At 46.5% G+C, this 14573-nt stretch overlaps 2 protein-coding genes across 3 annotated transcripts in view; one reads left to right on the forward strand and one right to left on the reverse strand.

Moving 5' to 3' along the window:
• Nucleotides 1-13004, forward strand: part of UBXN7 (UBX domain protein 7) — a 13878-nt gene extending 874 nt beyond the window's left edge. The window contains exons 2-12 of one of the 2 annotated variants that reach the window (XM_085860943.1): nt 660-846; nt 1136-1194; nt 1501-1566; nt 3125-3246; nt 3418-3564; nt 5248-5338; nt 9704-9798; nt 10052-10133; nt 10459-10608; nt 11514-11593; nt 11907-13004. In XM_085860943.1, the coding sequence (XP_085717069.1) occupies nt 660-846; nt 1136-1194; nt 1501-1566; nt 3125-3246; nt 3418-3564; nt 5248-5338; nt 9704-9798; nt 10052-10133; nt 10459-10608; nt 11514-11593; nt 11907-12068 (1241 nt within the window). In that variant the 3' untranslated portion in view covers nt 12069-13004. Of the gene's footprint in view, nt 1-659; nt 847-1135; nt 1195-1500; nt 1567-3124; nt 3247-3417; nt 3565-5247; nt 5339-9703; nt 9799-10051; nt 10134-10458; nt 10609-11513; nt 11594-11906 lie in introns of those variants that run through there. The other variant, XM_085860945.1, reaches the window with a different exon arrangement.
• LOC147010236 (plasminogen-like) overlaps nt 11739-14573 on the reverse strand; it is a 60834-nt gene continuing 57999 nt past the window's right edge. The window contains exon 17 of the mRNA XM_085860936.1: nt 11739-12735. Coding sequence (XP_085717062.1) covers nt 12571-12735 — 165 coding nt within the window. The 3' untranslated portion in view covers nt 11739-12570. The remainder of the gene's footprint in view (nt 12736-14573) is intronic.

Below are 14573 nucleotides of genomic sequence, written 5' to 3' on the forward strand. Positions count from 1 at the left end.
CCCGTCCATCACGTCCCCCCATCCCCCGTCCATCACGCCCCCCCTTCCATCACGTCCTCCCCGTCCATCACGTCCCCCCTTCCACCACGTCCCTCACGTCACCACGTCCCTCACGTCACGACGTCCCTCACGTCACGACGTCCCTCACGTCACGACGTCCCTCACGTCACCACGTCCCTCACGTCACCCCGTCCCTCATGTCACCACCCCATCCCAACGTCATCTTCCCCGTCTCAACGTCACTCCACGCCCCCTCCCCACGTTTCCTCCCCCACCTCCGTTCAACTTGTTCCCACCTCTTCTGTGAGGGTCTTTAGGTTGTTTATGCCTGATGTTGGCTTAATGGTTCGGGTGGTGGGCTTGGGATCCCACTCAGCTGTTGAATTAATACCAGGTGGGGTTGACTCTGCTTGTCATCCTTCCGAGATCGGCAAAATGAGTGCCAGCTTGCTGGTATCCTATGTCGGAGTGGCGACCCGTCTCTGATTGTGTCCAATAGCCAAGGACACTGCTTTGGCAGCACCGACGCTCCGCACACAGTGTGGTCCCAATCTCCTCCTCCTCCCTCCCTGGGTTGTTTCCCTTAAGTGTCACTGGTTTGTATTTAACTTGTACATATTCATCGTGTCATCATAACTATAACAATTTTGGTGTGGCAGGGGTGACACGTACTGAGGCAAGCCACTTCTTGTCTGCCTGTTCCAACCACCTCCCCACTGCATTATCACTGTTCTTTGATGGTGAGAATGGAAGGAAAGGTGGTGGTGGTGGTGGTGGAAGAGATACTGGGAAAAGTTCACAGAAAGGAGTGGTGGCTTGTGAGGCGGATGCACAAGATGCAGAGAAGTGAGACATAAATCTACTGTTCTCTTAAATCGTCATCGTACATCATAATACCTCATAGTCCCTCAACCATGGTAGTACCTCATCATCTCTCGTAGTACCTCGTAGTCCCTCATCGTATCTCAACCATGGTTGCACCTCGTAGTCTCTCATAGTACCTCGTAGTGCCTCATAGTTCCTCAACCATGGGTGTCGTCCCTCATAGTACCTCTGGGATTTACATCTTTTACCTGGATTTGCATAAACATTCTGCCAAGCTGTCCAAGTGTGTATTTGTCTTTCCGTGTCACAGTGTACGAGCTCCGATACCCCAGAAACAGGAAGTGCTTGTTCCTCCCTCTTTATACCCAGGTATGTCACACACCTTTTTTTAATCATTTATTTTCTTGATTCCAATTTATTTTGCTCCAGTTTATCTTACCCTGGCATTTTACCTCATCTCCCCCCCCCCATCCCCACTCTCCTTTCCCACCCTCGCATATAGTGATGTGCTGTAATCTGTTCCTCCACTCCTCTCCTTTGGTGTTCAATTTAATCTGTAATTTAATCAATTAATTTGTAAAGAACGATTCTCCCTCAAAATTAATTATTTCCCAGCAAAGCAAAATAACATTTTAACTTGCTTTACCCTCCTTTTCATTTTCCCTTTTCCCACAGTTCCCAAGCGTCGCAAAATCTCTCATTCAGTGTTTGATGGATTTCGTGACTTTCAATCCGAATCAGGTATGTTCCTGTCTGCGTTGCACACCAACACTTCCTCCCCTCCATCTCACTCCACTTACCTGCCCCTCCTCCCTCCTCTATGTACATCTATACTCATAAACGTCAGTCAGTAAGTCCGTCAGTCCATCTTCTCCATAACTCCAAAGCCATGACACCTTGCAGCCTGAAACTTTGCACACATACCAAGGGGACACCAAGGGAGTGCATGAATGAAAAGTGGGTGTTTCGGTTAATTAAAATACCCTTTTGGAGATAATTAACGGCCTTATTTAATTATCCTTTATCAAGGCACATCCGTGGTCACCTTGCTGGGGTCTTAATTCGCCATTTTTTGGTTTGTTTGGGCCTGCTCAACAATGCCTTGACTTGGAACGGGCCACAATGGTTTCTCAACGAAAAAGCTTTTTTTTTCACTTTCCTCACTCATATGATCGAATACCTGATCATCATCGTACCTTAGAATCGCTGGGTACATTGTAATGCTTATAAACACCTGGAAACGCCGGCATTCGTGGCTTTATTTCATTTCCGCGCATGCCATAACCTCGAAGGTCTCTTGATCTAAGCCGAATTTCAAAATTTTAACTTCTTAATTGGAACTGAGCAGCAGTTCCAACTGTTAAAATAAATGAATAAATAAAATGCTCTTTGTCCAATTCGGACGTTGCTTGACATTCCGGGCATCTCCGGGTGCATTGGAGAGCATGCATACATACATACATGCAGGCAGGCCTTTGCCAGGTAGATAGCGTGGGTTTTAAATGTCCCCGCCAAGTTTTATATAAAACATTGTGGTTAAAAAGAAAATGTTGCTGTTTGGGCACGTTTCATCACCTTCCCTTTCCCCGCCCCTCATGCTGCCTTACCTTCCCCTGCCCCTCATGCTGTCATACCTTCCTACTACACTGCCTTCCCTTCCTCTCACGCTGCCTTCCCTTCTCCCAAACCCCCTCTTCTCTCTATCTCCCATTGACATCCCCGGGCGGTCTCCATGGTCTGTTTTAACGTACCCCATTTCATTCAATGTTTTACTACCTCTCCTCACCCCCCCACCCCCCGTTTCTCCACAAGTCCCTCTACCAAATGGAAGTCTGGAACCCCCTCCTCTCATGCCTACCTCCTCCCAAATCTCCTCCCCTCCCCACTTCCCCTCCTCCCTCCTTTCTCCCCATCCTCCCCCTCCTTTCTCTCCATCCTCCCACTCCTTTCTCTCCATCCTCCCCCTCCTTTCTCCCCATCCTCCCCTCCTTTCTCCCCATCCTCCCCTCCTTTCTCCCCATCCTCCCCCTCCTCTCTCCCCATCCTCCCCCTCCTCTCTCCCCATCCTCCCTCTCCTCTCTCCCCATCCTCCTCACTCCCACCCCCTCTGTAGAGAGACATTTAATGAGGTGTCGCTCTCCCCACCCCCCTTACCTCGCTCTTCACTCCTCTCCCTCCCCTATCTCCCTCTTTCTCTCCCCCCCCCACCCCTTAACAACTCTGACAACAAAGTGATGGGTTGTAAATTCTTGTATATAATAATGAAAGGCCTGTGCTTCTGATTGCATATTCACTGCAGCAATGGCGGCTGTCAGCGCATCGGGAGGATTTTCTGGAGGAGGTGTAACTGGTGAAAGGCGAAGCCTCGCTGACTTGTTCCGACCTCCAGTGGAACTTATTCACAGAGGAGGATTTATGTCGGTGGGTTTGTGTTCAACGACTAGTTCCACAATAACTGCAAAGTTGATTACAAGTGAAAATGATTACGACACATTTGCAGGTGCCTGTGAACCTGTGAGCCGGTAGTGCTGTGCTTTCCCGTATCTCACAAGCCTCGCCTCCCCCCGTCCCTGTCCCCCCGCCCATGTCCAGGCTCGTTTGGCTGCTGAGCAGAGACATTGCTGGCTGCTCGTGAATATCCAGGATGCCAGTGACTTTTCCTCACAATGCTTGAATCGAGATGTGTGGAGCGCAAGTAGTGTGAAGGAGGCACTGAAGGAACACTTTGTTTTCTGGCAGGTAACGACAAGATTCAGGAAGACATGTAGGCTTTGGCAAAAAAAATGTTCACCTTGTCGAGGCTCATATGAGAGCGAACACACAACGCACACCACGGGGGGGCATAAGACAAGAGGGGCGGGAGTGGGAAGGACAAAACAGTGGGGAACAGAGACATTAGGAGATCTGTGGAAGGGAGAAGGATGGGATGGGGAACATGGGGAATAGAAGATGGACATTACAGGAACTTTCAGGAAGGAAAGCAGGGAATTTGAAGGAGGTGGGTTTGAGGTGGATTAACGGGGGTAGAAAAGATCGAGGATTTGGATGGGGGACAATGAGAGGTGGTGGTAAACAACTGTTTTGAAGGCCTGGAGGGAAGAGTGGGATTGAATAGAGTGAGGGAGTTTATTCCAAAGGCGGGAAAAAAGAGGAATGAAAGAGTGAAGGTGGGCAGTGATTCGTGATTTTGGTAGTTTTACCAGAAGGGGGTTGTTGGCGGACCTTGAGCGCCCTGTATAAATATGGTGGGGACAAATCGCAGACAGAGCAGCATTGGGGTGAGACCAGAGAGGAGACGGCAGAAGACGTAGACAACCGACCTGCCTGTGGTGAGAGATTGAGAGGCCCAAAGACTTAACCTCATCGCGGGAGATGCCAATGATCCAAAATGCCTTGGTTTCCACAGCGTGAAGCTGAGAAAGGTGGGAGGTAGGAGCACCAGCCTAGAGGAGAGAGCAGTACTCCATCAGGCTGCGGACAAAAGCTTTGTATATGGTCAGGAGCTCAGGTGGGCCGAGGAAGGACTTTGCATGATGGAGGATTCCCAGTCGGTGACTGGCTTTGGAGGCGAGGTGGAAAATGTTGCTTTCCCACGAAAGATCATGGCAGATAGTGAAACCCATAAGCTTGAAAGAAAGGATTTCTTCAAAAGGATTGTTGAGAAAGTGGATGGTTGGGGGGGGGGGGTTTCTAAACGGTCCTTTCAGAGAGACATAGTGAGAGTGTGAGATTTGTCCGGATTGAAAGACATGTTCCACATGTTGGACCAGTTATCATTTTACCAAGATCTGCAATGAGTGAAGAAGCTGCTGCTTGCCGGTCTGTGGGATGACCAATGGTACGGCAGAGGGTGGAGTCATCAGCAAAGAGATAAAGAGGATTTTCCAGAGTCTGAGAGATCATTGATGAAAACCAGAAAAAAAAACAGGGCCCAGAACGCTACCTTGAGGAACTCCAGCCTGGACAGGAAGAGGGGATGAAAGAACTCCATTTAGGGCCACACGTTGACTGCGACAGGAGAGGAAGTCTGCGAGCCATGAGTGGAGATGGCCTTGGACACCATAGGAAGAGAGTTTGGTGAGCAGGGCAGGGTGCCAGACCGTGTCAAAAGTACGTGATATGTCCAGGGTTACGGCTCTGATTTCACGTCCGGCATTGAGGACCTCCATCCATTGTCGGGAGAGCAGAAGCAGCATATCCAGGGGAGAGTGACCTGGTCTGAAACCAAATTGATGATCGGAAATCAAGCCATTGGAGAAGAGGAAGGATTAAAAAAAAAAAATGGCGCCAACAAATTTGCATTGTTGTTTGAGATGGCTTGAGCTTTCCCGAATACTTCCTGCTGATTCATCAACAGTGGTCACTTTTTAAATGTGGAGTTGTGCTTTCCTTGCTCTTTCTCTCCCCCGATACCTCCTGTAGGTGTACAGAGATACAGAGGAAGGGGAACGTTTCTGCCAGTTTTATAAAGTCTCTTCTCTCCCTCACATTTCCATATTGGAACCCGCCACAGGTTTGTCTCTTCGAAGATCGTGGAAGCGAGTGGGTTTCCCGTTCATGACTCCCGGCGATGCTGTACCCTCAAATGTCATGAGTTTACTGTCATTAAAATGCGGCTGTTTGGATTATCGATTTGAAACCAGCTACGTCATGCAATTGAAAATGTTCCTTGTGAAGGAAATGCAATTAAGCTGTGAGGAAATGTCACCTGCATTCGAGGGTGCGGCATCGTCAGACGTTTGTCGTACGAAGTGCCGAGGAAATTGTCCAATGTCTTCCACAAGTGAAAAAATGAGTCGGAATTCTTACGGAGCGTTTTTTTTTTCTTTTCATTTTCAGCAAAAATGTGAGCAGTTGATTCAAAAAGCTATTTTCAGGCTATTGGAGTTAAACTCAGGCTCTGCTCCCTGTTTGTGTCATATGACTGTAAATCTTCATTGACATTGCTGTATTTCCCTGGTTTATTCAGCCGATTTATACAAGGAACTCGGGAGAGATTCATGTTTCACTCCGATTCTTGTACTACATCCACGTATCGTATATTGCTGGATAACTGACCACATCAATAATCATAATAAGGCAGTTTCATGAATATTCATCGAGTGGTTGACGCATAACGGTATGGAAAATGGCGCCAACAAATTTGCATTGTTGTTTGGGATGACTTGAGCTTTCCCGAATACTTCCTGCTGATTCACCAACAGTGTTCACTTGATGCCTCATCCAAAGCTCGTGCCGCCACGATCGTTCTGAAGCATGGCCCAAAATAGGGTGTGAATGTGCTCAACGAGGGTATTTTCGGTGAACTGCAGGAAGTGCTGTTGCTGTTGCGTCGTATTCTCTCCGTCGTCACCGCCTGTCCACGTCGTATTCTCTCCGTCGTCACCGCCTGTCCACGTCGTGTTCTCTCCATCGTCACCGCCTCTCCGCGTCGTGTTCTCTCCATCGTCACCGCCCGTCCGTCGTATTCTCTCCGTCGTCACCGCCCGTCTGGATCTCTTTTTTTGACGGAGAATAATGTTAAAATATGTCATCAGGGGTACCTAAATGTTTGAAGCTGTCCACCCGGCCGGGGTTTACCTTTGACCTTTACCCATCACAACCGGCCTGGATGACACTTTTATATTGTGAATTTTTATTTATTTTTTAATTTTTTACCAAGTCATGACCTATTTTGCAAAACTAGTACGTGCTCGTAAAAAAAAAAATAATAATAATAAATAAACCACACAGGCCGTTTCTTCGCTCTCATGTGCCCGTACGTGCGTGACCCGGAAGTTCGATATTATTCGCAATTTATTTTTAATACCCAATTATTCAATTAGCGCCAACGTATTTTACCTTTTCGCAATGTCGTGGCAAGGAAAAACAAAAAGAGAAGAGAAAAGAGAGAAAAAATTTACTTCCTGGTTCGGAGCATACCAGCACTCTGATGTTACCGAAATTTATACACCGTCTAATATGAAAACGATCATAACTTGCGCCATTGTGTTTATCTATAAATGCGCATAAGAAATCGAGAAATTATTAGAATACACGAAGTCATCACTCTCCGGAAGCCCGTACGTTGTAACCCGTAATGGGGAATGTGGCTGTGCTTCCCTTCCCCCATCGGCCACGCCCACACAACAACGTGTCTTCCCATTGGTTTGGTAAATAAATGGCCATAACTTGGGAAGCACTTGTCCGATTAATATCAAACCTTGAAAAGGCACATCCTCAGGTCCCCAGCAATATACCTGGCAAATTTCAATTAGGTCGGACCAGAGGTTGTCGAGAAACAGCGGTCACACACACACACACACACACACACACAGACACACACACAGATATTGCTGGAATTATAGATAGGTGAGGTGCATGTGCTTTTTTCCGATTTTGCAACATATGCCTGATCGGTCATCAATCCATTAATTAGTGCTACATAGCTAAATTTGACATCAAAATGACTGGGTTAATGAGGCTGTCGTTAATTATCAATACTGGAGCTGTGGGGTTGACAGGAAAATACAAAATAAGCCAAAATATAACAAAATCATGTTTTGGGTTCGTGATCGAAAGTGTACAATAGTTAACAGTTAACGAAAGTGTACTAACAGCTTGGTTAACACGACAGACCTGCTGCTGTCAGAGAACGAGTCATCATTCTCATCAAGGACAGCAACTTCCATAGCAGCGGCCACTGCTGACTGGGTCCTCACCGTTCGATTCGCTGCAGCAACCCTTCTTCCCATCACACGCTCTTCCTGGAGAGCGAGAGTTCGGTCTACTCCTCCCGTCGTGTCTCTGCAGCCCTTCTGCTGGGCCTCCAAGAATGTCCGGTCCTCCTCAATTTTCATGAAGGACATCGCATCCCGGTGGGCCACGTCGAACAGATCATCGAGGCTTTCCCGGAAGATCTGCTGGTTCAACAGGATCTTTGCCGACATGCGGTTAATGAACTTCTTTAGCTTCTGCCATTCAGCATGAAGCTTCCTGATATGCTCCACCAGGTGATTAGGAGCCTTCATTGGTCGTCGTGGGCAAACCATGACAATATGGCAAGAAAAGCAGATTTAATCATCTGCCAATCGCCTGTGCATTCCACATGTATGAACTGGAGCAATATTAGAACCATTTTCATATAATGTCTTCCAGTCGAGGCTTGTTGGTGGCAATGTTTCATCGTACTGCTCCAGTAATTGCAATAGATGCTCATTTTCCACTTCATCTGCCAACTATTGCATTACCTTCGATGGGGTATCCTGCTCCTCACTGTCATCCAAGGACTATGCTAGTTGCTCAGATTGGATATCTGTATCATAAAATCCTTGGTCGTTAGCCCACACCAGGAATTGGAGCCATTTGATGAGCCAAAGAGCCTCCAGTGTAAGCTTGTGTGCTCGGATTCTTCGGTTGTACGATTTGAATGACATGTTACCTCCTTCACCGAAGGTGGAAGGAGGTTATGTTTTCTCCCCTGTTTGTTTGTTACTTGTTTCCAGGAGGTATGCGCTCCACCGAGTGCCCTTCTCGTTTCTGGCTGTATTTTCCCCAAAGACTGCACGGTCTGCCCACACTTCTCGAAGACCAAAGTTGATGTAGTGCTGTCTGATAGCTGTCATGAAGTTTTTGGCAATGAAGGACTATCTGGAAAACCCACCCACCCCCATCTACTTTCTCAGCAATCCTCTTGAAGACGTCCTTTCATTCAAGCTTCTGGGTCTCGCTATCTGCCATGGTCTTTCCTGGGAAAAAACACATTTCCAACCTGGCCTCCAAAGCCAGTTGTCAACTGGGTGTTCTCTATTGTGCGAAGTCCTTCCTTGGCACACCTGAGCTTCTGATCACATACAAGGCTTTCATCTGCAGCCTGATGGAGTACTGCTCTCCCCTCTGGGCTGGTGCTCCTGCCTCCCACCTTTCTCAGCTTCACGCTGTTGAAACAAAGGCATTTAGGATCATTGGTATCGACTGTGACTCTCTCTCTCACTGCAAGCAGTTCGGTTGTTTTTCTGTCTTCAACCGTCTCCTCTCTGGCCTTGCCCTCCCCCCCCCCCCATTTTCTGCAGTGCGTTCAAGGTCCGCCAACAACTCCCTTCTGAGAAAACTACCAAAATCAAGAAGCATTGCTCACCTTCACTCTTTCATTCCTCTTTTTTTCCTGCCTCTGGCGCAAACTCTCACACTCTCTTCAATCCCACTCCTCCCTCCGGGTCTTCAAAACAGCCGTTCACCACCATCTCTTATCATCCCCCATCCAAAACCACGATCTTTTCTACATCCATTAATCCACCCCAAACCCGCCGCCTTCAAATTCCCTGCTTTCCTTCCTGAAAGTCCCTGTAGTGTCCATCTTGTATACCCCATGTACCCCACCCCATCCCTCTCCCTTCCACAGATCTCCTAATGTCTCTGTTCCTCAGTTTAGTGCTTCCTCCTCCCACCCCTCTTGTCTCCTGCTCCCTTTGTTATACATTCTGTGTGTTAGCTCTTGTGCGAACCTCAATACTGTGTACAATAAAAAAAAAATTAATCACAATATAAAGTATCATCCAGGCTAGTTGTGATGCGTAAAGGTCAAAGATCCACCCTGGCCGGGAGGCCAGCTTGTAACATGTACGTACTCCTGGTGAGATTTTTGAGATTATTCTCCGAGACTATTTCTATTAAGAGAACGGTCATCAAGGCAGTGTTTTATCATATTGACTGTTTTGGAAAACACCATAAATGCTTTGGGTCTTGTTTTTCCTCTCGTTTTGACTTGCCACATCACCTGAAAGCAGTCAAGAGTTATCTTTACGTTTTTTATTGTGGCTAATATTTATTACTTACATTGTTATTGGTGATTAGAGGCCATTAAGTGCCAGGAGTTTACAAATGCTGTGTGTGTGTGCAGGTGAGAAATTGGCCGAGTTTGTGGCCTCTGACCCCACGACCTTTCTTGACCTTGCAACCGACTTCCTGTCTCACCACGATCTTGCTGATGCCAGGGTAAGGAAGGAAATGATCCGTCCGGCACATGCACGTTATACATCGTGTTCTGGTGCCAGCGAGGCTCATTTAAAGCAAAATGTAACATTTGGAGGATCTCTGTGAAAGCAATCCCGTGTAAGTTGATCTTTCTTGTGTTTGTTTGTTTTGGTCATCAAAACGAGTTTGTGTGAATGCTCATCATGATGAATGGTTGCAGGAAAATGACTTCGTGCATTGATGCCGTCCTTCTCTATCCCAATTTCCCATAAAGCCGAGTCAATCAGCTGCACCTGTGCAAGTCAACACAAGTTGTGATAAGTCAGCCTCCAGCTTCACCAAATCCAAATGGGAGGGTAGGTTTCAATGAGTGAAAATGTCAGACTGCACTACAGGGCTCAGAGTAGGATAAAGTATCTCTCTAGACTGAGTATTAGTCGTTGGAAGCTTCCGGTGAGCGCATGCCACGCTGTGCCTTGTAAGATTTTGTGATTATCCAAAGTGCTGCATCATGGTGTTGGTACTGCCAAAGCAGTCTCTTGACAGCGATTATGCCTGGTGGTTTGGATGTGCCCGGGCGGTGGTTAGACTGTGCTGGTTAATTTGTGCTCGGTGTTTTGGTCGTGCTGTGTAGTTTGCTCTTTGCCTAACCCGAACATCGTTCCTTTTGAACCGTAACAGAGGTGAAATGCACAATGCCAGACTGCGTGCCAAGGGAAGAATGTTCAGGAAATTCTGCAGAAGTTGGAGCTGGAAGTAAAGATGTATGGAGAAATATTGAGGAGGATAAAGCGGATGTTGGAGATGTGAAAACTATGGCCGTTAAATCAGGTAAAAAAATTTTTTTTAAATCACTCACCTGTGAAACCGACTTCCTCAGTCTGTTCAATCCCATTCTTCCCTCATGGGCTTCAAGATGGCTCTTCACCACTACCTCATGTTATCCCCCATCTGTACACATGACCTTATCTACTCCCATTAACCCTCTGCAAGCCCAATCCTTCTTTTCCAGGTTATTATTTTCTCCTCCCCCCTCCCTCCCCCTCCAGTATTTGTTCCATTGTTTCATTCCCAATTTTCCATTCCTCCTTGCTGTTTGAGCGTGTATCAAGTTTCCTCGCCCCCGTGTCCTCCTCCCTGTCCCCTTGATCTCGTTCTTCCTCTGAATGTTCTTCTGTTGTGTCCCTCTACCCTACCATGGACATGTTTTCCCCCATTCCCAACTTGTTCTTCTTCTTCATCTGTTTTCTAGCTCTTCCATGAGCCTCAACTTTGAATACAAAAACGTTTCCATTTTTTTTTTCTCCTATTTTTGTTGTGCAACAGAACTGCTGTTATCGGACATTGTATAGTTTGTATTGTAAAATAAATAATCTTGTGTTGTCTGTTCCAACTTGTCATACTAATGTTATCTTTCTGTTATTATTTGGTTTCCCCTTGTGTGGCTATTTGATTGCCTTTGATTTATGAGACAAATAAACCACAACGCATTACCAAGTATGACACCGTAGTGGTCGACTCGACGACTGCGACCAACTTTGAACACTCATCTCGTCCCAACGTGTGACGAGGAGTTTTTGATTTCACTTTATTCATATTGAAAGCCCGTGACCCCGACCCCACCCCTTCCCCCCCCCTGTTTATTTCGGGTTTTTTTTTAATGGGGAATGATAGCATTAACACTTCATTGTGAATATTATTATATTGTGACACGCCGTTTGTGTTGCGTCTCTTAGGCGGCTGCATAACGCTGCGCCTTCGTTACCCCGACGACAGCCGGGAACAGAAAAGCTTTCTATCCAGCGCACCTCTCCAGGTGGGCACGTCTTGTCAAAAGCGATGAATCTCATTGGTTTGACTTCTGAGTACAGGTAAAAGGGGTATCCCATGATCGTGAGGGAAGGGAAGAGGCTTCCCTCTTGGATTTAATGTGGATGTGTGAGTTTAACCTCAATTCGATATGAATTGCCATAATCGGAACAAAATTTATTGCAAGCATTTAATAAGAGAAACATGATGAATCGTCAGGAGAACCAGGGAGAATGTCTGAACGACGAGTCATGTTAAAATCATATTATTTATTCAGTCATTCTTTTGTACTGCATCCACTCCCCTTGCCGCTTTTCCAGGAGCTTTTTAGTCACGTGACTCTGCGGGGTTTTCCTCTCAGCAGATTTGACATCGTGGGGACCTTTCCCGCATTGCGTGTCTCTGCCATCTGCCCTCGGAGTCCCTTGTCCGCCTCTCTGTACCACAACCACACGCTTTTTATACACGAGAAGCTGTCATGATTATATGCTGCACGGCGTGCAGTGTTTGAGATTTGACACTTCCGACGTGACGTAAGTTGAAAAGAGCCACGGAGCAATTACGAGTATCCCTGTGACGATGAGACAGACGTACACGTCGATGTCCATGTTCCACACGTAAGGCTTCGTTCCAGATTGGCCGTTCGTTTGTCCCTATGGGATGCATCAGTTTCAAAAGTATGTTCGATAAACCTTCTAAACCCTAATGTTGATAGCGATACCGTATGGAGCACGGTAGGATTTAAAAGGGCTGTTTCTTCTGTGCAACGGGGAAGATTATAGAGATGGTAATACTCATAAACCTGATCAATTGTTACATTCTTCTTCGCTCGGATAATTCGTTTGATTTGTGCCAATTTGGCTTCTAGGTACACGTACCGACCGATGAGCGACGTCACGCCCGGTGTGAAACCGGCGAAACGTAAACCCTCATGATAACTTTCCCTCATCAATATCGGCATCGATGCTTTCCATTTCTGTTTCTCTAACTATGGTTGTCCATGACTGATTGAATCCATTGCATGAATGCAGACACGCGTGTGTACACGCCAGGTTTGTTTGGAAGGCCACAGCCTTTCCCCCATGACGTAATCCCGTAGAGAACGTATCTCCCTTCATCCTCGCACACTAATGGCCCACCACTGTCTCCCTGCAGAGAGAGAGAGAGAGAAAGATGTTGGAGTAAACCCATGTACAAACATATGACTAAGATATTTCATGTTGCATGTTTTCCAAGAAATAAATGATAAATGGCTGGTTTGGATAGGCTCACTAAGGATATCATTTTTACTCTTCTGTTTTATTAATGGCTCCCCTGTTTGCTTTACTCCAACCTGTTTCGGCACAAATTGAATGTGTTAACAGTTCTAACACTGTGTTCCTACATTCACGACAAATAAAACATCGAAATGTATATAACCTGTGAAACTCCTCCAGTCCCTGTCTCTCTACTTTACCGACTGCGGCTCTTCATCGTCACCGAGTGGACATCTTGGAGCTAAATCTCAGCTGAGTGAGCGATTGTGTACACTTGTTTCGGTCCGAGATCGCCCCCATCCCCCAATCGCAACTCGGGTGTGCATTGGCCCATTCGACACGTGCTTCAATCACTGCAAGGATTGCGTCTCGACTTCCCTCGGTGCCGACCAGGGGGCAGCCACCACGTCACTGCCTGCCCGGAGTCTCATTTGAAGGCAATGGTGGGATTTGACTTGGAGTGTTTTTTTTTATTCCTGAAGCCAACATGTAGCATTATAGAAACTGATTAACCCAAAAACAATTGCATCCATCTTGGTGCCACCTTGACTGTCCGAGGCAGTTACATCCATCTTAGGTTCCTGTTCAAAGTGAGTAGATGAGTTCTTCGCTCCTCCACCAGTTCATTTCTTTCAATGGCATGAATTTCCCACCTGTTTTTATGAGGAAATCTAAGGTGGAGGCCATTCAGCCCATCATGCCCACACAAACACCATACTAATTTATCTACACAAGATACAAGGAAGAAAATGCAGAAAGGAGTTTTTATTTAATTAAATTTTTTAAAAATTGCTGTTTTTGTAGTTTTTTCCTCAGGGGAAGGGGAAGGGGCATGGGCTTGGTTAAAAACACACAACATCAACCACACAACATCCCTTGACAAGACCCCCACCAACAGCACTCCGAACACAATCACCCATCAATACTCAAACTACCGAAGTCCTGTCAACAACCCCATAACTTCCAGGTACCTATCTAATTCCAATTTAAACTTATCTCCTGTTTCTGCTGCCACCACTTTTCCAGGGAGACCATTCCATGCATTAACTACTCTCTGAGTGAAAGTCCTCTGCCTTACTACAGTCTTCACTCTCTTTACTCTCAGGCTATTGCCCCTGGTCCTATCACGGTCTACTCTGTTGAATAATTCATCTGCAATTATTTTATCTCTACTTTTCATTATCTTAAACATCTCTATCATATCTCCTCGTAACTGCCTCCTTTCTCATGTATAAAGCCGTCTCCTTCAGCCGCTCCTCATAGCTGATTCCAGCTCAGCCCCGAATCCATCTCGTAGCCCTGCGCTGAACCCTCTCTATGGCATCTATGTCCTTCCGGAACTGTGGTGACCAAAACTGCACACAATATTCTACATGTGGCCCTCACTAATGTGGATTGAACAGTTGTTCCATTTATCAAACCAGTATCAAATCATTTCCATATCAGCAGAGAGTGACACAGCTGCTACTTGCCTGTTAGTGGACTTGTATGATACAAGACAATGTGGAGTTGTCTGCAAAACTGAAAGGGTTTTCAAGAACATCAAAAGGCTCATTGATGTAGATTATGAACACGACTAGGCCCTAAACACTGCCTCGTGGCACTCCAGCATCCACTGGGAGATGGGAGGAGAAGCCTCCATTGATAACAACACGTTGACTGCTTGAGTGCAGGAAGTCAGGAATCCAGGGATGAAGGTGACATTCTCTGCCACAGGAAGAGATCTTGGCA

Source organism: Eptatretus burgeri, chromosome 17 (assembly GCF_056783735.1).
Source record: "Eptatretus burgeri isolate ZD-2024b chromosome 17, Ebu_testis_v1, whole genome shotgun sequence".
Lineage (NCBI taxonomy): Eukaryota > Metazoa > Chordata > Myxini > Myxiniformes > Myxinidae > Eptatretus > Eptatretus burgeri.